Source organism: Cyprinodon variegatus, unplaced genomic scaffold (genome assembly GCF_000732505.1).
Source record: "Cyprinodon variegatus isolate N-32 unplaced genomic scaffold, C_variegatus-1.0 Scaffold86, whole genome shotgun sequence".
NCBI lineage: Eukaryota > Metazoa > Chordata > Actinopteri > Cyprinodontiformes > Cyprinodontidae > Cyprinodon > Cyprinodon variegatus.
The window spans coordinates 1,365,352-1,389,733 of record NW_015150539.1 but is presented as its reverse complement, the minus strand read 5'-3'; the positions used below and the strand labels follow the sequence as shown (position 1 = coordinate 1,389,733).

The window sequence follows — 24,382 nt, the reverse complement described above, 5'->3', positions numbered from 1 at the left end:
ACTCCAGAGTGTTGTTCAGCATGGGGGTGAGTAGAAAATGAAGGCTAATCATGTTTTGGGTGTACTTTTCCTTTAATGAGCAAATAAGCAAGTGAACTCTGTGGTGAAAACACAAGCAAATATGATTTAATAAGCATATTTAAAAAGACCAAATAATATTTCCAGACTAGACCCCAAAAAATTATTTATCCATTTTATTTTCCCTTTACCAAGATGTCCATTAATATAAAACATCTTTTTTAACATCAAAAGTCAAAAGTCAAAAAGCCTTTATTGTCATTATATTCTGTGACAGATATAGTCTTGGACTGTTTTTTTTTTTATTTTCTAGTAATATATACATATGTATACATTGTAGTTCTTTATTTGTGCTTTATAACAGAGAAATTGGATAAGATTGCCTTTCTAAGAATCGAAATACTGTCCGTTAGGGAAAAACCGTGGAGCATAAAAAGATGGCATCAAGCTTTTCATTTAAACTTTGCTGACAGAGCAGAGATAGTAGATGGATGTCCCTGCTCAGCCAATAGGAGCAACTTTAATTAGAATCCTCATATTACCATTGAGGGGAAGTAGTTTGCATGCAAAAAATGCTAGCTTTAAAGTTATGCACCAAGTCATCTCTTGATATAAAAGGCTTGCTGGTTGTGGCTTTATCTATATGTGAACAAAAGAGTGAAAAAGAATATGAGCAGGGGGAGGATGAAGGACATCTTTCTTCACTGCAAGGAAACTTGCTACATAACCCACACTCTGGCAAACACTTCAACAGCAAGTCAGTGGTCTGTAAAATTAAAACATCCTTTTCCTTCAGCAAACCCTGTTGTTTTGCTTATATGTCGCTAGCTTACATAACGGTAATAACAGCAGTCATAATGGCCTCTAATTCAAAAATGCATTTCAGCAGGGGAGTGATGGCGTTTACAGGTAGTCATAGTGAAAGCAGAAGCTCCAGTGGAGGTAAATGGACTCCAGTGGTGAGAACCAGCTCCTGGAAAACTAGAAACACGCTGAACCAGAAATCAGAGGGAACTTGATTCACAAAGGAAATGAAAAGTGTATTCCACACGTTTGTGTGAACGTCACTGCTGCCTTCAGTCTGCAGTAACTGCAGGCGAGAAAAAACCGAGGGACAAACAAGTCAAGCTGCAGGTGTAAATTATGTACATTACGGCGATGCCATTGACAGCAGCTCTATTGAAGTCAGCCAGCTGCAACAAATAAAAGGTAGATGGAGGTCACACAAAGCTCCTTACTCCTACTGTTTGCTGCATGCTGGAGAAAAAAATCCAATAACATGAGCATGGGATGGACAAAGACCGCTTTAATTTAATTATCTTTAAGTAAAAAACAGAAATATATACAATTTCAGTCTATTTACATTACATACAGTTCATCTCACCTGACTATGTCCATTGCCTGATAGATGATCTCTGATTGGTCCACTGCAATCACCTTTTTGGCCCCAGCTCTGGCAGCAAACATGGACAGTATGCCGGTCCCACAGCCAACATCCAACACCACCTGCAAAACAAGAAGAGGCAATAATACAGACGCAAAATTTGTACTGAATTCTATGAACCACACATATATTTCTATCAGTGTCTGACAGATAAGATATCTAGTCTAGGGCTGCAACTGACTAATCTGTCGATGTTTTTTTATTTTAATAATCAGATAGGAAAAGGTTAACTAAAGAAGACTATTTACGAAATGAAAATCAGGTAAAATTAAAACTTTTGACAGAATAAGGCAGCTTTTTCTGTTTTATTTCTTTGACAGAAAAAAAATATCTTAAATGCGAAAGTTTATTTATTTCTTTTACAATTTTGGTATAATTGCTCCTCATTGTGGGTTTCTCTGTCAGCTAAAGTTACGTTTTAGATTCTCTCCACTCCAGTTAACTAGTAATCGATTACTATATTAGTTAAAGATAATTTCAATAATCAACACTTCACGCCTTTTTCAATGATTTCAACTTAAAGCTACAGTGTGTAATTTTCAGCGACATCTAACGTCCAGACTGCAGACCGCAGCAACATGAACATCTCCCCCCCACCGCTTCTCCCCCCCAACAGTACGGCGAGCGTTACGGGACAAAATGTCTTCCACGACGTCCGCATCACCTACCTTCTCAAGTGATGAGGTTTGTTTACATAGATAATTTTACAGATAGTATTTCATTAGTCTGTGTAGGGTATAGATTTCATGTAGACTTAAACAACTTGCCGTAGTTACTTTCGAGCGTAATGGGCGATCTTGCAATCGCTAGTTTGTTGGCTCTGCGCTGCCGTAGCGCAAAGATGTCTGCCTCCATGGCTGCGATACCCGCTCCTATGTAATTATAAATAACGAATTCTAAGGCAACGCAAATATTAAGGTTAAGAGGCTGAGCTCGTAGATGATGATAAATAACATAGTTATGTATAATATATTACATTTCTGACTGTATATCCCTGTAATTATTACACACAGTAGCTTTAATATGATCAGATAAAAGAAAATGCTTACAACATTTAAAATATTAAAGCCTTTTTATCCACAAACGTATTTATAATAAAAGGCACAATGAAATACATCCTGAATATTTTCTTCAGTGAACATTTCTTTTTAACTGAAGATCCGGCTAAAGCTACCTGCCTGGAGATTACAGGAAGGAACCAAACCAATTCAGAACTTAATCTGTGTGATGTTTTCTTCATTGAGATTAAATTGAATGTGATTATGTATTGTATATTTTACAACTGGAGGACATTAGAATAGTGAAAAGCAAAATAAAATACTGACTAAAAATATGTCTTTTTAGGACATTTCTTAAATCAAATCAATCATTCCTAAATTATTTTAACTGCTTTCAAAAAGCGGACACGCGACCCATTTGTAACTTTGCTATTTTTCTCTTTTCCAGGTAACTTTGCAAGCATGTTTTGTTATCTTAATAATCTGAAATGGAAAACTGACCATAAAAGTATTAAAAAAGCTGTTAGTAAAACTGGTTAATAGGGAATACAGAAAAAAATCCACTTGATATGAGTTTTTCTTCAAATCAAATCTGAAATTCATGAACAAAAGCCATAATTTTGTATGGCTTTGTCTGGGAATTACCATCTTTAATCTACAAGCTGCAAAAGTAAGGTGCAAAATTGACATTTTTAAACATACAACAATTTCAAGAGACTAAAATTCAACATAACGTAATGTCAAGGCTGCCTGTTTTATTTTATATTTGCTATATTATAACAAAGAAAAATAAAACACTGATATCTAAATTAAATTGAACAAAAATCCCAAAAAAACTCTCTCTTAAATGGTTTATCAAACACCAAATATGGAGAAAGCTTTTGGTTTTGTATCTATTCAGAGTTGGAAGAGCAATGAATTGTTTTGTTAGCATTTCTAAGGGGTGCTGCAGAGACAGGGATGGAGTAACAACTCCTCCATTTAAATGTAGCTCTGTGTTCGGTTGCCTCTCTATTTAGGGTAACTCACAGCGAGTATCCTGCTGCCTCTGTGAGTTCACAAAGTGTCGCAGGCACAATGCTGACACGACAACTCTTTTCTTTCTCCATTCCTGATAATACTGTTGGGCTTTCTTTTCTGTCTGCGTGTGAGTCAACCCAACCTGATAATGCAACTTCCCATCAACACACGTAACCTCTGTCCACTACACACTCATCGGCTACTTTCTCCTGAAGCTAAAGCTTAGAAGAAAAAAAAAGAAATACAGAAGGGAGACTGTGGGGGTTGTGGCATAGAGGAGTGTTATGGGTTTGGCAGTGAATTACACGTCTGTTATCTGGACCATGCAGTCGACATTGAGGTGTTAATAGAGAGCCGAACGGTGTTCTAAATCAGACATTGGCTCTTTATTAATGCACTCTCTGAAAAAAAGCAAACGTCCATTTCCTTTAATAGCTTTTGATGTTTATTATAGCAGTTAATGCGGACATGTGAACACACGCTTTATTGCATTGGCTCACCTTGTCCCTGAACACTTCTGGGTTGCTGTACATGAAGTCCCGGTAGCTCTCTGTTCGCACCGTGTCCTGTGAAATGAATGTTTGAAATAAAAGGATCAATGCGGAATACCATGCTGAGTTAAAGTTGGTCGATAAGTGTGCCGAAAAGTGACAGAATAACAAAGAATATAAACTACATATATGTAGTTATTGTGGTTACTTCAAACAAAGGGGAGAATTGAAATATAAACCCAGAGAAAAGTCAGGAAGGAGGAAGGGAAATGAATCCTTAATATCTAAATAGTTTTTATAATCTTTATTCTCCATACTTTTCAGTCTAATAAAAAAACTGATATATGTACTTTCTTAAAAAGCTGATTGTGTTCATAAAACTGGAGGCTCAATAGCCAAGGTGAACAAATTCAAGGCAAAATAACAATATTTAGGATGTGATTAATACAGAAATCTGTTATGTAGGACTTTTTGAATGAGGAGTAACTTATAAGACCTTTTTTATAAAAACACATCTGTCTTGCTCATAACTTTTTCATTAAAAACTGTGCATCAAAATTTACAATATTTCATTTATTTTAGAGAAATTTCCCATCAATAGTTTAGCTCAGTATAAACTGCATCCAATTTATATTTCACCATCAGTGCAAAAATCCAATCAATTGTTAAAGAAAAAAGCTGCTTTAAAACACTGTAACACTGGCGGCATCATGGTGACGCTGTTTGACCAGGATGACCATCGTCATCGTGATCCTGGCCCCTCCTCGGGCTCTGATGAAGTTTTCACACTGACGCAGATGAAACGCAAAACTTCACAGTGCTAAGCACCAATCAGGGACTGAACAGGTTTATGTCCAAGCGTTGCAGTGGGTTGGAAAAACGCAGCAGTAACAGACACACCCCCCGGCCCTGAGTGTGTGCTGACACTTTAAGGTTTCAGCTCTTTAATGTGGGCGGAAATTAATTTTCTTGTTCTGTACAGAGAGCAACGTCTCACATGGGCACTTCGCTCTCATTGCTGATTTGTCACTTTTGAAAGGATGTCCTGCGTAAAGTATAAATTTGTGCAGAAAGCTGATAGTTTTCATTTGCATGCAACATTGAGATCTTCCAACCAAGTTGCAAACTGATGAGCCCAGACTCACTTTAAAGACTTATTTGCTTATGAGCATTGCTTTACAACATTGTTCAGTGACCGTGCGTTTGCGAAGCACAAACCTTCAGCATTTCTTCGTGGATGCCATAATGGCCGTAAGAGCTGAAGTAGGCTTCATCCTCATCCTCCCTCAGCTCAGCAACAGCACCCAGGTTGCTTGATTTGCTGGTTTCTGCGTTCAACACCAAACCCTGAGCAAGGAGCCTAAAACAAAGGCAAACAGACCGGCAATTAACTTCTAATACTTGGACCTGAGACAAAAGCAGTGACCAGAGAAGAGGACATTTACACAGGACATAGCAGTAAATGAAGGAGATAGGAGGCATTTATCTTTCTAACTCTCATCCACACCCCCTGTAATTCCCCCTCTTCTTTCAGGTTCTTTGCTGCAGTGGAATTTTCCCCACTCTCCTATTTAAGCTCTCCTCTCTTCCCTTCAAACTTCTTACAAAGTGAATTCAGGTTTAAGTTAATGCAGAGGTCACTGTGTCCCCCTACTGGCCAAAAAAGGGTAACACAGAAGGAGTACATCACCTACACTTGCAAAGCAAGTTCTGGAAAAACATTTAATAAAAAACAGCAGATTTTCCAATAAAAAAAACAACAGAAATAAGATTTTTTTTTTTTTAATCACTGACTTTAGTTTGTGGAGATCCTCCATGGCTCTGGTCAGTGCTTCTTCTGAACGTTTGGCTCTTGCTTCAGCTGCCTGGGCTCTGCAGAGCAGTTCGTCACTGGGCTGGGTCCTGGGTGATGGAGACATGTCATCCTTTTCACACAGCTCCTCCAGGTCTGGAAACAACAGAAGCATGAGCAAAGAAAGCATACCAGGTGATGACGTGCATTTATATCAAGTTATATAAGGACTATCTCTGTTTTTGCTGTAATGATAATATTTTTAATCTTTGATCTCAACATGGTTGTCATTCTACTTGAGGGAACAGGAGGGTGTGTAAGGATGAAGCAGTTCAGACTGGAAGGTGGAGGCAACTAAGAACTTTGAAAGCAAATAAAAGCTTTTAAAAGAATCCTAAGTTGCAAGAGGAGATCATTCAATTGAGCTCAACTTTTGTGTTTGAGTTAAAACACATGCAGCAGTTTTCTGCATCCTCTGAGGAGATACAGGAATCACCATTTCCTTTATAACAGGGCATCACAGTAATACAGCTGAATGGAAACAAATATGTTATTTACCTACACTTACTTATCAAGTGTGTCATATTCCAGTTCTATAAAGCCTGGAGGTGCCTTCAGAGTAAACTGTAAACTTAGACTATGACTAAAGTCTGAGCTCATTTAAGACTTTTAGAGTCCTAAAATCAAGTTGATTAAATGTAAGCCTTTTAAGGTTCTCCAGAAAGCCGAACGCGGATCTTCAATCAGTTTTCAATCACAGGATTAAGAAACATAAACGAAACAAATAAAATCCAATGTTTTATTAGCTGGTTCTTGGTTAGAGATGGGGGCTTAGACCCTGAGAAGGCTGCATGTTATTTGGTTTAAATCCTACAAACTGCTGCTTTGGGTCCCTGAGCAGGACCAGAGGAATGTTGCTACAGATGCAGCCCACTGCTCCATAAAGGATGGGTTAAATGAAACTGACAACTTTGATTCAGATGTCTATAGTTGCAATAACAAAAAAGGTTGATTATCATTATTAAATAACAAATCACAACCCTTAAACTGTATTTTTAAACTTCACAAGCCCTTAATTATACCAGCCTATAATTTCCTTTGGTTCACTAAACACTAGGGCTGGGTAAAAAAAAAAAAAAAAGGATTTTGAATCGATTCCTTTACATTTTTGCAAAATCAATGTCTAGGGAATGACATCGATTAGTTTTATAGTGACCCGCGTGACGTTCACATACAAATGAGCAGGAAAGATGCACTTAAGAGTACTTCAAGCCAGACAGCTTACAGACATTAACAAATGGAGGCTGACCAGCAAACACACAAACAACACTGCAAATATGGTTTGTGCAGGAAGATAATGCAGCTCATGCATGTCTGCTGTGTCCCCGCTGTGTCACGTTTGCTTGCTCGAGTGAGGCTTCACTTTTTAACTTTTCACAAACAAGTTTGCACTTTTAAGACAGTTTTGTTCACACCTCAAGTTTAAACTGTCCGATTTACAAGTTTGCACTTTGTGTTTAATTTGACATAAAAAAATAAAATACATGAGTATTTTGAAACACAGTTGAATCACTTTCATTATTGTAAAAACAGATCAAATTGAAATTAATCGATTTAGAACTGTATGAATCAAAATCGAATCGTTTCAGGACTTTGACGAAAATACCGAGCCCTACTAAACACCTCCTGGATTTCTCAACACTGTATGTGGCATCACTGTTAAATTGCTAAAAGTAGCTCAAATACTTCTGTAACTGTAGATTTGTTAATGTCAGAGATAGATTAGTGCTCAGGGATGATCAGAGACACCGTATTATTCTGATGTAGTACCTGTCTGGAGCAGCGGGTCATCCTGAAGGACTGGTCTCAGGAAGTCTTCCTTGTTCCAGGGTAAGGGGCCTTCTGACAGCTCCATTAGCGAGGATGGAGCACATTTCTGAAGATGCAAATCAAAATGTTAGAGGTTCCTCCCTATCTTAGTGCTTTTCATGCTTACAAAAGGTTTGCTTGATATGTTCAAAGAATTCTGGTAAATTCTGCCACTGAATAACAGAGAGAACTTACCGTTGAGCGGATGAAATTTATCATTTTTATGTAACCGTAGTCATCTAAACCTAAAGAAATATGAAGCGTGAATGATCCAAACAGAACAAAATCATCGGACTGGTCGATCTGCAAAGATCTTTGGCTCTGTGTGTACTTACGGTGCTTTTTTATTACGTTTACAAGGCTGAGCTGGTGTTCAGCCGTGCAGTGCTGAAGGGTTGCAGAAACAGAATCCAACAACCTAAACAAAAGTGAAAAGGAAGAAAGACCATTTTAAATATGAAGTCTAAAGCAAATAAAAAAACAGTACAATAAAACACAGGTTCAAGGTCCTATAGATGAGACTAACATATTTCATATAAGTCACCATGGAAACCACATCCCCCATTAGAATTTGTTTGCCTAAAATATTAAACTCAGGTTAAGAGATGAAATTGTGAAAAGATATTATTAACCAGGAAAAAGATACACAACAGATCGCCAAAGTATTCAATTACAGGCTAAGTCTCTGCTAATAAAGCAAAATTATTAACTAATGATTAAACCAAGGTTTATATTATATACAATGAGGTTTATTTATTTCTTCAAGCTCAACTACAATAATATGGAGGACCAACTCTGCCATATTTCAAAATAAATAAATAAATAAATAGATAAATGCTCAATAAATAAAAAAGCCTACAATTAATTGCCCAAATATTACAATAGACTAATAAATGTAGGTAGAAATTAAATTATACAGGGAGACATAAATGTATATATCTCTTTTAATTAGCTTCTTTGTTTTTTTTGCCTTTGTAATAATGACCTCATCTATTTATTGTCCATTATAATCTTTTGTAAGTATTTATGTATGTGCATGTGATAATATTTTGAGCCCTTAAGACACACCCCTTCCTTATTTACATAATGAGGCAGAAATGCATACAGAAATGTAAATACGACAGGCAGAAATAAGAAATATATACGGTAAAAAAATACAAAGGAAGAATAAACAGACAAAAATATTATCAGATGCACATAAAGAAATGCTTAAAAAAAAGTGATAAATAAATAAAGTTGAAGATTATAATGGCCAATAAATAAATAAGGTAATTATTACAAAGGAGAAAAAACAAAGAAGCTAATTAAAAGAGATTCATCGATTTATCTCTCACTGTATAATTTAATTTGTACTTACATTTATTAGTTTATTGTATTTTTAGGGGCAATTAATTGTATGCTTATTTATTTTATTGAGCATTTATCTATTTCTACTACTGAATGTTCCATAGTTCCCATGAAATAAAAACATCACAAATAATTCTGTTTATGTTCTTGATTTAGGCTAATTTCCTTCAAAGTTAACTTTTAACGCATTATTGCAATTCAAGTAATACATTAACCAAGTAGGTAAAAACTGGAGAATACTATAAATGACAGAAAACAATTAAATATTTAAGATATTGTCTCACTTGTGGCAGAATAAGCAGGTAACTGTTTGCCTCTCCTCCTCCATCCACTGCTCATCATCATCATCTTCATCTCCATCAGAGAGCTCAGGCATCTCTTCAATATCTGTTTGAGTAAAAATTCATAACAGCTTTAAAGACACAACAATGACCAACACAGCTAACAATTCAAACAGTGTAGCCCTGCTGCAGCACCGATACAGCCCACAGCTCAGCAAACTGCTGCTAAAGCACGTTGTTACTCCACTGAGCGCAGGAGTAACATTTGTTTATAAATAAAGAATAAAAATGTGTTTTGTTTTTTTCAAAATGAAACTGTTTAAGATGTTTTGTTGTTCTGTGTAGTAGACTCACGTGTGTCTGTGCTGTCTGCCATGATGCTGCTGGCTTTAGGAATAGAGGACTTCCTGGTGACGTATGGTGACGTTCCACATTGAAACTCCAAGCTGTAGTTCACGTTTTCAACCACCAGATGTCACCAAATGTCCATTACAAAGCGAGTGAGAAGAGAAGGTTCTTCAGTTTTTCCACAGATTAGGTACTTCACATATATAACCGGTAGGTAACCTTTAATGAATATCTGTGAAACCCGAAAACATTTTTTTTACTTTTATAACAAAGAAAAGTAAACTGATAAAAAAAAAGTTCCAAACAATAAAAAAAGAAATGAATAAATACATAAGACAGATTCAGAGGAAGAATTGAAATTACTATACAGCAGAGGTCTTTACCTTAGCAAAAAGTAGTTTATTCAAGTATACTAAAAGTGCACTAATTTCATACTTAAAATCAGGCAGTGCACTTAGAGTTTACTTATTTTAAACTATATTTCATATACTTAACAAAAGTATAGTCAAGTGTTCTTGACTTACACTGAGAAGTATATAAAGTGTTTACTAAAGTATACTTTAAGTATACTTTAGTAATACTAAAAATCTCCGAATTTAGTATACTTCAAGTATACTACTTTTTGCCAAGCAACAGGGGGTCCGCAGAGGTAACTCATGGGGGTCGAGAAAGTTTTGGTTGATTACAAATGTCTTTTTTTTTTTTTTATTCCCCCCCTCTAATTTTTTCACTAATTGAAATGTCTTTAAATACACATTAACATGAATTCAACACACTGTAGTGAACAGATAAATAGAGGCAGAAGATGTTTTTCAGTTGTCACTGCACACATTCATCGACACACAGGAGCTCTTTCAAGCTGGACACCGTTTCATTCACAACACCTGTCCCATCAAACAGGAATCAGAATCAGAAATACTTGGTGGTCCATTTGGATAGGCTGGATACCCTGACTTTGTTTCGTCCACATTGCCTTCTTTCTCTCTCTGAATTAAATTGTTTCATCTTCACCACTTATAGCAGCATCTTTTTCCCAGTCTTCACTCATTACTTCAACTGTTGTACTTTCAGTGGCCTAACCTCACTCATAACCCCCCTAGTCCCTCCATCATCATTCTTTCTTTAAATCTCAATCTTCTCATCTCTCATTTTAATGCCAAAGAAACTAAAAATGGCTCCACTTTTAAATTTTATTGCCATTGTGATCTGCAACGTGCAAGCATTCAAATTTGTGAAAAAACACCCTACTTATTACAGCAGCCTTTCACAACACGGAACCAGAAATTGGCAATGTCAACTTTATTTCTATAGCACATTTAAAAACAGCTACATCTGCCCAAAGTGCTGTATAAACAAACATTATAAAATGCAACAAATGAGTAAAAAGATAATTACAAGTTACACAAACATTAAAAAAAGAAGATAATTATACTAATACAAATAATAAAAATAATTGTGGAGCTTGTGTTAAAGGCCAGAGCAAATAGTTGAGTTTTCAACAACGAAGTAAAAAAAGACTGGGCGATTTTAACATTTAAGGGAAGGATTTTCCAGAGTCTACTCTGGTTTTCGCAACCTCCAGAGTCCAAATTATTTATCAGATTTACATACGATCATACAATCAGCTATAAGAAACAGATTAACTATGACACTTGGAAAATGGCAAATAAAGCAACAATGCGAGTGCTCTAAAAGAAGTAGTATGCCAGTAAAACAGGAACCTGATTTTATATATTACTCATTCAATTCAATTTAATTTATTCCACAGGGAAATTAAATGAAATGACTAAAGTCACTTATCTGTTTTGTAACCTTTTTTTTGGACTACGTCACATACTTCAAACTGACACAACTGATTAAAGTAGCTGTGATATGTCTGACAAAAAAGCCTTTTATTGTAAAGATTCTTTTTTTATTTCAAATCCAAATATAATTTATTTTTTATCGATCTTATGCCACATGCATATGTACAATAGGTGGTAATAACCTTCTGTTTGTAACCAAAGACAAAAAAGCAGAGCTCTACATTCCAGTTTTCCATTTCAATTTTAGAGGGGCGCTCGATAAATAATGCCCCTGGCCCACTTCCCGAAGTTTGATTGAGCTGAAATTTTGCATATGAAGTATTTTAAATCTCTATAGATTAAATAGCAAATTACAGCTCTGAACTAATTGTGGTTTCTGTTTTGCTGGTGTTAAAACTGAGTCAAGTCTGAGTATTTGCATTTGAAAGGATGCACATAATGGGAGACTTTTGATCAAATGGAAGTAACTTATAGTGATAATGCCCCATAATATAACCTTGTAAAACATTTTGCAGGGTCATATAATGGACATCATCACCATAAGTTACTTTAATTTCATCAAAAGTCTCTGGTGGAGTGAGTCCAATAGAAAAACCGGATCACTGCTCAAAACTCAACAGGCTCCATTTCTTTCTTTTTTTCTTTACTCAGTTCAAACGCCTGTAAGTCGGAAACCACAAATAGTTCAGAGCTGTAATTTGCTACTTAATTTATAGAGATTTAAATAACGGCAGATGAAAAATTTCAGCTCGATCAAACATCTGAAGTGGGTCAGGGGCATTACTTATTGATAGCCCCTCGTAACTCTAGGTGCTGCTGCTTTTACAGATTTAAATCGATGTGCTGGATTAGTTCTCCTCAACATATTGCATTTTGATAAAAAAAAAAAATCAATATTACATTCAAGCGATCAGAGAACCCTCTTCCACATATTTGCTGTCACCAATATGGCTTTTGTTAATCACTAGGAAACATCTAAAGGAAATTGGTTAAACTCAAAAAAGAGGGATGAATATTTTTTGACACTACATTTTTTTTACTTTTTATTTGTAATTTTTTCTATTCGTTGTGTTTTCTTTTACATAAGATTACAAGGAGTTCAAGGGGTGTGAATACTTTTGCAATCCACTGTGGCTCACAGCAGACATGAGTCAAAGTTAAGTCACTGGTTTCAGTGCCTTCACACTGTTGATCAGCTGCCTCGTCCTTTTTGTGTCTGCTGGGATGCATCTAGACATATTTAATGCAAAGTGATTTTTTGGATATTGAGTGGTGTCAAGAATACAAATTTAATTCACTGTCAAATAACACATATTAACCTGGTCAGCAATCCTTTGCTTTGCTTTACTCTTTTGCAGCAGCAACTTGTAAAAGGTTTTGATTTCCTCAAGTTGGTTTCAAAATGATTTTTATTTTATTTGGTGAGAAAAACAGTTTGAGGTTTATTCACCCCCCTGTCAGAGTGAATTGTGTTATCTGCATTGCAGTGATGATGCTTATCTCATGTTTAGATGGAGGCTGAGTTAAGTGACCTGGGCGGATTCTGAGCAAATTATAGTTCCAAGCTCCTTTTCCTTTGCCTTTTCTGGGGTCAACAGTAAGAAAACAATCATGGGTAGGAAATGAATTCAGGACTAATATGCTGAATCTGGACAACCTTCAGTCATTAAATGACAGAAACACACATGGATGATTCTAGACCAATTGGGACAATAGCCTCCCTAAGAAGAACCACAAAAAGCTGAAGTACACAAATGTAGATTAAGGGTAATGCTCCCTTTTTTAAACCCCAAAAGTATGAAGTTGTATACATTTGTACATGTCTCACACAGAGTAAACATGAAGAAATAAAGCATTTACTTAATATGTAAAATTCTGCAAGGTGATCAGTGAATATACTGTATGTCCTATCACGCAAAGGAATTTGGGAATCTGTATAGCTTCTATGAGCTTTATAGGAACCAGGAATAAGTTCTTTATAGGGATGCACGATATTGGGATTTTGGCCGATATCCGATATGCCGATATTTTAAAACTCGTGTAGCCGATAACCGATATCGATACCGTTGTTAAAGCTGGACAAAAATAAGTAGTCATTGAAAATAGCAGTTTTATTATCCATTTCTGACACTTTGAAAAATAATATACTCAAATATATTTTCATATGCTGATATCAAATTGATTTTTAAAAACGCGGTATCGATCTATTTTACTTTCAAAATCTCATGAAATTTCATCGTTCTGTTTCAAACTCTCATGATATTTTGCAAATTCTTGTGAGATTTTGTTAGTAAAATAGATTGATACCGCATCAATATATCAACATATAAAAATATGGCAAAATTTCGTGAATTTTCGGGGGATTTCGTAGCATAACGATGACATATAGCAATATTTCATTAGTAAAAGAGATTGATATTGTGTTTTTAAATGGCAATATATCAGCATATGAAGATATTGTGATATTTTAATATATCAATATTTGTTCCCTCGTCTTTAGAAGTTTTTAAGTCTGTAAACAAGAAGTTTTTGAGGAAGAAGTAGTATTTTTTTTTAGACTTTAGAAACTCAGAAGCTGATCAAATATCGGGTTCAATATCGGTGGGGTGGCTGATGTCCGATATTCAGTTTTGAGGTCGATACAGGCCGATACCGATAGGGGGGCGATTATATCGTGCATCCCTAGTTCTTTACCTTAATTTTCTCTTACATGTATGAATTCAAGCACAAATATGTTGTCTCCCAGAAACGTGCATCACAATATAAGCCCCGTGTGTCTTTACTTTATTAACAAAGCAACACAGGAATCTAAAGGGATTGTTTTAATGTTGTGTTGCGACTAACATAAGAGGCACGTACCCTGCTTGTTTTATATGAGAGAGAGATGAGTAGATCTTTAGCTTATCCTTCTTAATTGCTGCATGATGACTATGAAAGTAACCACAATTATTTACTTGTGCAGTCTGAAAAAAATGTTTTGCTGAGCTCACTTTAATACGTTATGTATGATTTTGCATTGTTTATGGCTTAAAAAAAACAAAAATGTATGATAAACATATGAGGCAATATATCTAGAGTTGTGTGGACATTGTATGACCAGGCCATTTTATGTAGATGGCTAATATCTGTTCATTGTCAGAAACCTAAATGTTGACCTACAAAAAAAATGATATAATGTTCTGTTTCAGTTATCTATGCTTTGAAAATCTAATGCAAAAAGTATTTGTTTTCCCTTATTGTGCATTTTGAACATCCCAAAATAGAAAAAAAATAAAGATTAAAAGATCTAAATGCATCTACTGAGTTCGGGCTTGTTTTACACAGTGTACAACTTTAATCAGTCACAAGAGGGCGTTGTTGTGTCATGAGAAAAACAACCAGAGAACTTCATGTAGTTTTATAATGAATCAACAGAAAAAAAAGGCAGAAAATGGTAAAGATGAAAAAATTAGATTGCTCTACTTAATGTTATGTGTGTATTTTCTAAAACACACCAACCACTTACATTATATAATCATTATCATTTAACGCAGGTTGATAAACTATATTCACTTTGTATTACATTTAATTATTTTTGTTGTTTATCAAACTGGGTTGGATAGTAGGACTTCCATTTATCTTCACAAACCTGCAAAAAAACTGTATCAAACATTTGTAACATTAGTTTCCATCCATCCATTTTCCGCCACGCTTATCCCAAGCAGGGTCGCGAGGGATGCTGGTGCCCACTGTATACTGTACAGGCGAGAGGTGGAGTGCACCCTGCACAGGTCGCCAGTCCATCACAGGTAACATTAGTTTATTAATGCCAATTAGAGATAAATGCTAAATGAGCTAAAAAGCACATATTTAATAATCACAAATACAACCAATAGTAAATTGCAGGTAAAAAAAACAGACACATATCTGACTGTACGTTAGAAGATATTTAATTATCTTTTTCTTTACATACAAATGTGCAATATTTAATCGTGATGTTTAACTTCACATCTAAGTACATCCTGTTTAGAACACATATGCACTCCATGTAAGGCAGTAATTTAGTTTATCAGAGCAAAACTGAAGGCCAACAAACTTGGTGTTTCCCCTTAAACAACAACTTTACGTTACTTTACGTTACTAACGTTACTTTAAAATCAACTTCATCAATAAATTGCCTAACTGCATTAAAAATTCTTTGGAATAGGCAATAAATAAAGTCTGTTCTCAAGTATTTCAAAAGTTCCTTAATGAGGCTTGCAGAATGTGGTCATCTCTGTAGAACAGCAAAGATCTGGAAATAAATGGAAATTTGTTCTATTAAGTTACAGTTTCAAACAGAACATCTTTGTTACATATTTCTCAAGTAACATTACTTATCATTAAAGAGAATCCAAAATAATGTTGCATAACAGTGTTGTTCAATAAAAATAATTAACCTTATATGCTTCTACGTTTCTTAGAAAATAGTATAAAATGAAGCTAAACAGCAAATTGTTCATACCTCCAACAGATTTATATCAACAGAAATTCTATTTAACTAATTTATTTGATCTGACAGGAAGTAAAATGAACATTTTAGAGGGCATAAGACAGTGTAACATTTGGAGTTCAACACAAAAAGCTGATGATCAAATTCCACTGCAAAGAAAAAAAAAAAACTTAGGCATTTTTAAAAAAAAAAAAACACAATTTAATTTCTTTAATTTCTTTGTGCGATTTAATCTCTTCTTTAATTTAAATAGAGAAGAATTGTTGTTTTTTGTTCTTTTAACCTGACCCTTGTACATTGTCAAATTATTAGTGGATATTTGTTTAACATCCAGAAACAGACTTAAATCATTTTTAATCTGCCAAGGATGTTATCTAGTACATATCTATTTTTCTGGGGCATCTCACATGTTTTGGTTGTTAATTGTAGCATCGGCTGGTTTCATTTCAAGACATATTGCTCATATATGGTTAAAAAGGTCAAATAAATGAAATTATAGTTTTTAAAGCCATTTTACCTTCTTCAATCACTGATTTGCCTTAGTGTTTCCTAGCTTGGCCATATCCTTGTTCTCCAGGATCTCTGTCTTCTGCTCAGGTTGAAGCAGCGTGTTGGACACCATTGCTTTTGCCACCGCTTGGATTGGGATTGACAAGGAGGAGGAACCCACGGCAGAGATGGCACCAAAGAACTTCCTGGCGAGCCACTCTCCCGGTCGGCTCTCCTTTCTGTCCACTAACAGAACCCTGGTTAAAGGAAAACGGTTCCCATATGAGATGGTTTTGAATTTGATCTGGTTATACTGCAGACAGCTATTATTAGCAGAGCTAGTTTAGTTTTCAGCACATTATAAATGAAAAAGGAGTCAATTTTTAAAGGGAAGCAGAACCACTGGATTTTCTTTCTGTTTATGTATTTAAAACAGCAGCATGCAGCATCTGGGCATTCACCGAAAAGTCAACAAGTGGGCTTAATTAAGTTGAGTCGACTCACATCTGAGTCAGAGTTAGCGCAGGGTGTGTGGACCTGCGTCGAGTTGTGCATGTTACATGCAACACAGGTCTAGCTCATTGTATGTATTCTATTCTATTTATTAGGTTATTTCTAGTAGAGCAAACTCTGGAGTTAGCAATAAAATCTGGATTAGACCTATGCAATATAACCAGGACCGACACTGCAGCAAGACAACAATAGAACAAAGGATCGACTCGACTTCGACTTTTACCATCAAATAGTCGACTAGGAAAAATCCCAGGTGGTTAACGCCCAAGCACACACTACATGTACGTATTTTTATGATCTCACTCCCACTGCTGGTCGGTCTAGGTATCTATGAGAAAGTTTGCACATTCAGTTGCTGCAGATTTATTTCTGTTTTTTTTTTTTTACTGGGCCAAACAGCATCATGCAGGTGGATTGTTTGGGGTTGTATCAATACGTAAAGACGTTCGTCTGAAACACATCAGATATGTTGATATACGTTGGAGAAAAGTTCTTGATAAGTTACGTATAAGTTATGCACAACTTACAGGTTTTGGATAAGCTGGACACCACGACTTACGAGTAACTTACACTTAACGTATGTCAACGATCAGAAAATTTACCTGTAACTTATGATCCACGTATGCGCATACGCTGGCACACGTCGGGAAATTTTGAGCATTCTCAGAATTTCTTGCCGTACATGCCGTATGTCAGCGTACTCATAACTTGTACAAAACGTACCCACAACTTATGCAATGTATGCCAGCGTGTTTGCAAGATTTTTCGTGCGTAAAGCATACGCTGTCTAAATCGTCAAGGTGTAACTTTCAGTTTTGGTAAATTTGGGCTTCCCCACAGTGGATAAAAGCTGTATTGTTTTGCTTGGTTGAGGACAGCATTTCCCACGAGGAGCAGCGTGGTAAAATCCTGATCTCCCGGTCGCCTGCAGTTGGATTAAACTGCACTTCTGTTTCCAGTGGCTGTATGAAAGGCGAACAGTGATACTTTGGTATTCCTGCACCACCACTGCCGCTGCCACCAATCCGCCCCCACTCGCCCCACCAACTCATCAGCGACTGATGTGCTGACGAGTTTAGAACCTTGAAACATATAAATATACTGTTATATTTTATGATTTCACAGTAAACACACGTATAGATCTCAGCAGGAAGGTAACTTCCATCTTTATAACAAATGGGGAAAGGGGCAAGTGACATATGCCGTAAAGCAGTCTGCACATTTCTAGTTGCTTTGTCCACCACCCCTCTCGAAGTTGCTTAGTGTGGGTGAAAGCAACACAAATCCCTCGAGCAACGACAGAGGTGTCATTCAACTAGTTTTAAGTTGACATATAATCATAGAAGTTATGAAAATATCTAATGTGACATTCTCTCTCCTTGCTTTCTCAATGCTGGGATGGGAACACATTCACACTGCAAACGAACAACTCCAGGGTTCAAAGAAATTGTTCCTGGAGTCCATTACTGGTTTCCATGCACTGGATTGCATTCACATCAGTGTGAACCACACAATAAGCCAGACTCTGGAACAGTGGGAATTGTCCAATGGTTTTAGAGTAAAAAATGGCTTATTGTTGCCTTCAAAACCTCTTCAATACATTATAAGAGGAGACTTCTTTCAAAGGCTGTGCCAATAGCTTAAGTTATATGTTTCTATAATACTAAATTGAATATTTCTTTTTCTTTATAATGTAATTTTGTCTGTAACTCTAACATATAGGATTACTTACCCTGGTCTGTAAATCGCTAATCTATCAAAACCAAGAGCCTCAATAGCAGCTTCCACTTGGCCCTGAAAGAAAAACACCCAAAAGAGTACATGTTTCACAAATCCTTTAATCATTATCTGTAAGGAACATGTTCAGTAAAAGAGAGGAATGGATGCTTAAATGGATTCTTAAAGGATTTCTGCCAATTTTTTAAAAGACCTGCCCTCTCCACTTAAAAAAAAATGTACATGCACAACCCTGTACCCGCTCCCGAGAGGGAACGCCTGGTAAACGCGTGCAAGAGCGTGCACAAGCCCATTTCTCCTCGTGCTCGCTCTGTTTAAAAGTTGCTGTTCTCATAACATCTGCCCTAGCTCCTAAATCCTTAAATCACTATAGAGCGCAGGGAATATATAGTGGACTTAATGATCATTGCTTTTTTTACTCCCCATTGGCCACTGTGCGGTACCTGCACCATTTTTGTTATTAGTCACCGCTGTCAGGTAGAGACAGTGGGCCGCTGTGACAGCAAATCCCATAATGCTTTGCGAGGAGAGCTCAAATCATGCCGGGAAATACCTGCCTCTTCTGAGGCCTTTGTTTTCTTCTTATACACTTCGTAGCTTTTTATACACTTTTCAAAGAACCACGGTGAGAAAGGTGAGCTTCAGTGACTGTCTGAAACCGTAGCTCCACACAAATATACGCACATATATGAAATGTGCACATGCAGAAAAAGATAGCTATTTGGGGACAAGCATGTAGGATGGCCTTATGTTATCATATCACCAGAATGATTGACAATTATGAGGACCACTTAGTTTGATGATTCACCTGTAAAAAGCACCTCCTCCACTATACCGTTAATGTAGCACAAAGGAATAACAGACCTTGACTTTGAGGTAAAGGAAGCTACTCTTTTTATCAGCTCCTCTGGAGGACTCCAGGTGAAACTGTGTGCAGCCTCCAGCCTTAGCAAGTTCAGCAGATTTTAGAACGTAGTCATGATCAACTCTGATGAATCCATCCTAAAAAAAAAAACAGGGATAATAACACTGAAAATGATACTTTTATACCTTTTAAAATATGGCATTAATATTAACCAACTCTGTTGCAGAAATGCATAATTGGTTAAAGTTGCAATTTTGATTTTAATAATAATATAAGTGATTCATATTTCTTTATTTATAGAAACATGAATCTCAGTTAACCTTTACTATATCTATTGCTGAATTCTAAGCCTACTAAAAAACAATTGATTTATCAAAAACAGTGACTGACCTGTTTCTACAGGATGGGCGACTATCATTTAAATCTGAACTCTGTAATCTCTTCCAAACGGATTCATACTGCTTTTATGGTTGCCACCAACGTTAATATATGTGGTTTAAATTGTATTTTTTGTGTGAGTGTGTTTTTGTAATGTTTACAAATAAAAATCAGAGAGATATAGCCTTATTTTATTAGATGTCCATAAATACTATCAGAAAAATAAACAGAAATAGAAATAGAAAAGTTTATTCTGAGAGTTTTTAAAGGAATTTTGCCAGCTATAAATGTAGTACATAGAATTGTTTAATCTGTTTAGTAGAAGTAATAAAGGTAACATTCACTATGCACTGATATATGTTAGCCAATTAGTCAGATTTTCAATTTTTTTCAATCTTCCCACAAGGCAAAACAGAAAATATGTAAAAAGATGCTCAACTCAGGTCAAACCCACACGGAAATGAAAATGCTTTGTGTGGCAACAATGTTAACAGTGGATATAACCCTGAAGCAACAGTGAAACATGGAAGTATCAGCATTATGCTGAGGGGAAGCTGTCATTCAGCAATCATAAAACAGCTGATCAGCGCTGATTGGCACAGAAATAACTGGAATCTGACAAAATTAATAAATCGAAACAAGGTAAAATGTATTTTAAAGTATGCATTGATTTGTCTTTTCAACCAGAAACTTTAATGTATGTTACTGTCAGAGATTGCTTGTCAATCTTACTTCAACAAAATTATTAATATAGATACATAGACAGAGACAATTAGATAGGTTCACGTGTTAAGGAGTTGCTTATCCCAAGCCCTTGATCAATGCTAGTACCGGTAAATCATTTTTTTTTATGTAGGATGTGATGTAGAGAAAAGGTCAATCTACCATAAAACGATAACTAGGCAACAGGAAATATTGCTTGGTCACGGCCCCTATTAACAAACACACTAGATAAGAACAAGGCGGTGAAAGGTAAAAAAAAGAAAAATGCATGAAAATCCTGATGAATAAACAGCTGTAGCTCTAGTTTAAAGTATATTTACTTACCACGCCTGATTTTGCCCTGGTTGTTCCCAGACAGCAGTAGCCAACATCATGGTCCTTGAAGGCAGCAGCAAAGTCATCAAGCTTTTCAAAGTCAACTACCTCCTGCACCTGCATGAATAGAGAAAGACATCTCAGAACAGAAAATAATGTGTTATATGCTGTATAAGCTGCACCCAGAAACCAACACTAACCAGGTTTTCATACTCTTTCCCTTCAAAGGTCAGTTGCCTTCTCCCAATGAGAGTTATTTTGGAGAAAATGTTTCTCTCCAGCAGTTCTTGAAGTAAGACCTTCCCAGTTTCCCCTGACGCACCCAGGATAAAGCAGCTCTTGTTCTGACTCCTGAAGTTTTCTTTCAGGGTCTCCATGTTCTCATCCATGCTGTTGAGAGGGACACACATACGGCAGAAGAGTTGGTGGAATAAATTTGTAAAGGACAGGTAACAGAATGGCAAACAAATGGATATTTAAACATATCATGAAGTGCAAACCTACACTATCTTTGTGAGCATAATTTTTAAGATTTACAAAGAAAATCCTGATAATATGGTTCATTGCAAATCTATATTGTAACACAAGTCTAAATCTAAGGTTTTTGCTCTACTTTTAACTCCTTGCATGAACCAGGCCAAAACTGTATAGGATCCCGAACACAACTTTATCATCATAATTATTCACTTTGCATTATTTTATTAATACTTTATGACACAATTATAAGTTGTTCATGGGGAATTAGTGACATAACATAATTATTGCGTTTTGTTTAGGGATATTGCTTGTCACCTATTGGATCTGTTATCAGTAAGCTCCTCTGGTAAACTGCCCACTCATGGGAAGGTTCACCACTTATGTTTTTTTTTTATTTTGTTAATGATGCCTGTTATTGGGATTTGCTAGAGCCCCCGACGCCTTAGAAATTTATTTGTAGCCTTTCCTGGGCTTTTCTTACATTTCTTTAGACTGGAGCATGAGATCCTTTAACCTTGATAATGTAAGGTTGTTAGGCTCTACTTTGAGTAATTCTGTATTCTACAGATTAGGGAGTGACCAGGCCTGGGTAAGGCTAGTGAATACAGCTAAAATGCATGGTTAATCAGGATCAGTATTTCAAAAGGAGCACCTGGTTCATTTGGACAGCATTGTTTAGTCCAATCAATTAGATCACCAATTGAAAAATGCATTTTTGCAGAACAAAAAATGCTGCCACCTTCAGGCAGCTTCTGTGCCCCTTGCTTTCACTGTCACTGAGATTATATAATCCAGCAAACCCTACGCTCCATTACACGGGAATTTAATCTACTATTTCTATTTGTGAAGAATCCAATAAAAACAGGTCAGCATCTTCACAGTATTTTGTACAACTATTATTTTTATCTCTGGATGTATTATTCTTGAAAAATTCATTGTTTGATGAAAAAGTGATGGCTATAAATCTTCAATTAATAAAATTTTAAATCAGTTTGTCTATTTTTTAAACCACAATATTCTCTGTACCTTTTTTTAACCCTTTCTAGGGCAAGTTACCAGAGGTCTAGAAGCAAAATATCTATATCTAGTCATTCAGCATAGATCCTGCTACATGGCTGTACATCTTATTTTGGCATTTGACCAATTAGATGAGGCCTTGAATGATAAATTACCTACTGTAAATTAAGTTGGAAAAAAAAAAAGTTTACAAGAAAAAGGTAAAACGCTGATTGAAAAGTAAAGTTAAAAGGTTAGTATATTATTTTGATGCAGTAAGCTTTTTTTTTGCTGAATAAAGGGCTATTAGCCCATTTAGGGAATTTAAAATAGACTAAAAAGCATAGGATATTACAAACAATGTTGTTTATTAAAGGTTAATAAAAAAAAGAATAATAATAAAAAAAAATGTAGAAACAGATTTTTGTAGATAATTTTGTGTCTCAACTTTTGGTGAAAGAAGTTACCTTTTAAAGAATGATTTGGCTGTATTATGACAGCTATTCAATGTTCTTGTTAACAAGAGCATTTGTTTCCAAATACGACTATCTGATGTAAATGTTTTGATTTCTTTATAGGTAGAAGAAAAAAATCGCTCTTGCTGTTCTGCTCCATAAACAGCAGCAGCTCAGTATTTATACAGTATGAACAGCTTTTTCTCTTACCTGGTATATCTGCTCGGCGCACTATCGTCGAAACAATAAAAGATTATGGCAATGATGGCAAAAGCTAAGGTTAAAATCCAGGTCGCTTTCCCCCAGGAGGAGCAGAGGAGCGTCATAGCAGAGAATAGAGACTTCCTGGTTGCTCCGTTTCTAAAGGCAGCGCTGTGGCAAGCCATTTTAACATAAATTCGGTTGTACCTCCCTTATCTTGAACGTAAAGGCATTAATACCGAATTTATGTTAAAATAGCTTGCCATATCACAACCGAATTTATGTTAAAACGGCTTGCAATACCCCCTTACATTCAAGATATCTCAAATAGTTTTATAACTAGACGTTTTAGCGATTTAAGATATCTCTCATTATATTTTGACTAGTGAAAATGTAATTTAAGATATCTTGAATTATTATTCTTCCTGATCAGAATGTAAATACAGATATCTTAAATTACCATTCCGGATACTCAAAATGTGGTTTTGACTAATCAAAATTTATTTTAAGATATCTGGAACGTTATTATGAACGGTCAGACGAAACCGAATTTATGTTCAAATGGCTTGCCATACTGGGTCTTCTTCCTGCTTCTAGACAAACGGCGAGAAAAATAAAAATAGTTTAACATCGGATCACATGGGTCATTGAAAAACAATAAAGGAACACGTCTTTCGTTTTTTAATGAAACAATAATATTTCAGGAATGTAAATTACTGTATAGAGGTTTGCTGAAATCATTTACTATGAACTAGGTACTGTAAATGACGCATGCGCACTTCAGAAGCGTAGCCAGAAAATTTGAATAAGGGTGGCCAGGCAACAACCAATGTACACTGAGGGGGGGCCACAAATAGATAGGCTTCAGAACCTCAGGGTCAATCTACTTTGTTCCAACAGGAAAATTAACAATCACAACATTCATAGTTCCTAAATAAAGACAAACTATACTTTCCTACAGTGTTTGCTAACATGGAGATGCATATATTTAAACATCCATGCTGTCTAAATTAAAGGTATAGTGGACAAAATTCTCTCAGTTTAGAGTTCTGGGGCGAACATCTTATTCATTGTCAATACTAACCTACTTTTTTTAATAATCATTCTGCTTTAAATTTATATTTACATGTACAAATATCTATATTAAATTGATTACTTATTCTTAAAGTAGTTATTTATCTCTGATTTCAGTGACGATTCCTAGATGACTTTACCCCGTATAAGACAAAATCTAGTTCTGAAAAGAGTGTGAATTCTGTATTTATCTTTACTATTAGTATATTGATGTGCTTAAAGGAGAAGTTCGGTTTTTAACACTCCGACGTCGAGGTGCTAACGTCTCTGTTAAA

At 35.8% G+C, this 24,382-nt stretch overlaps 2 protein-coding genes across 3 annotated transcripts in view; both read right to left on the bottom strand.

Moving 5' to 3' along the window:
* prmt3 (protein arginine methyltransferase 3) overlaps positions 1-9,655 on the bottom strand; it is a 77,055-nt gene extending 67,400 nt beyond the window's left edge. Inside the window, exons 1-9 of the mRNA XM_015373346.1 lie at positions 9,615-9,655; positions 9,264-9,366; positions 7,968-8,050; positions 7,828-7,877; positions 7,594-7,699; positions 5,766-5,919; positions 5,190-5,331; positions 3,981-4,046; positions 1,403-1,524 (exon numbers count right to left, since the gene is read on the bottom strand). Of these exons, the coding sequence (XP_015228832.1) occupies positions 1,403-1,524; positions 3,981-4,046; positions 5,190-5,331; positions 5,766-5,919; positions 7,594-7,699; positions 7,828-7,877; positions 7,968-8,050; positions 9,264-9,366; positions 9,615-9,636 (848 nt within the window). The 5' untranslated portion in view covers positions 9,637-9,655. The remainder of the gene's footprint in view (positions 1-1,402; positions 1,525-3,980; positions 4,047-5,189; positions 5,332-5,765; positions 5,920-7,593; positions 7,700-7,827; positions 7,878-7,967; positions 8,051-9,263; positions 9,367-9,614) is intronic.
* Positions 9,656-15,329: 5,674 nt separating this feature from the next.
* On the bottom strand, positions 15,330-23,183 carry htatip2 (HIV-1 Tat interactive protein 2). 2 transcript variants are annotated; one of them, XM_015373348.1, is made up of 7 exons: positions 23,043-23,183; positions 21,105-21,297; positions 20,914-21,021; positions 19,488-19,625; positions 18,619-18,680; positions 16,402-16,630; positions 15,330-15,686 (listed from the first exon to the last, which is right to left on the bottom strand). In XM_015373348.1, the coding sequence occupies exons 1-6, from the start codon at positions 23,156-23,158 to the stop codon at positions 16,411-16,413; spliced, it is 837 nt and encodes a 278-aa protein (XP_015228834.1). In that variant the 5' UTR covers positions 23,159-23,183; the 3' UTR covers positions 15,330-15,686; positions 16,402-16,410. The 2 variants fall into 2 exon arrangements, with proteins under 2 accessions (XP_015228834.1, XP_015228836.1); XM_015373350.1 differs by having other exon boundaries at positions 15,331-15,686; positions 21,105-21,294.
* Between the last annotated feature and the right edge of the window lie 1,199 nt (positions 23,184-24,382).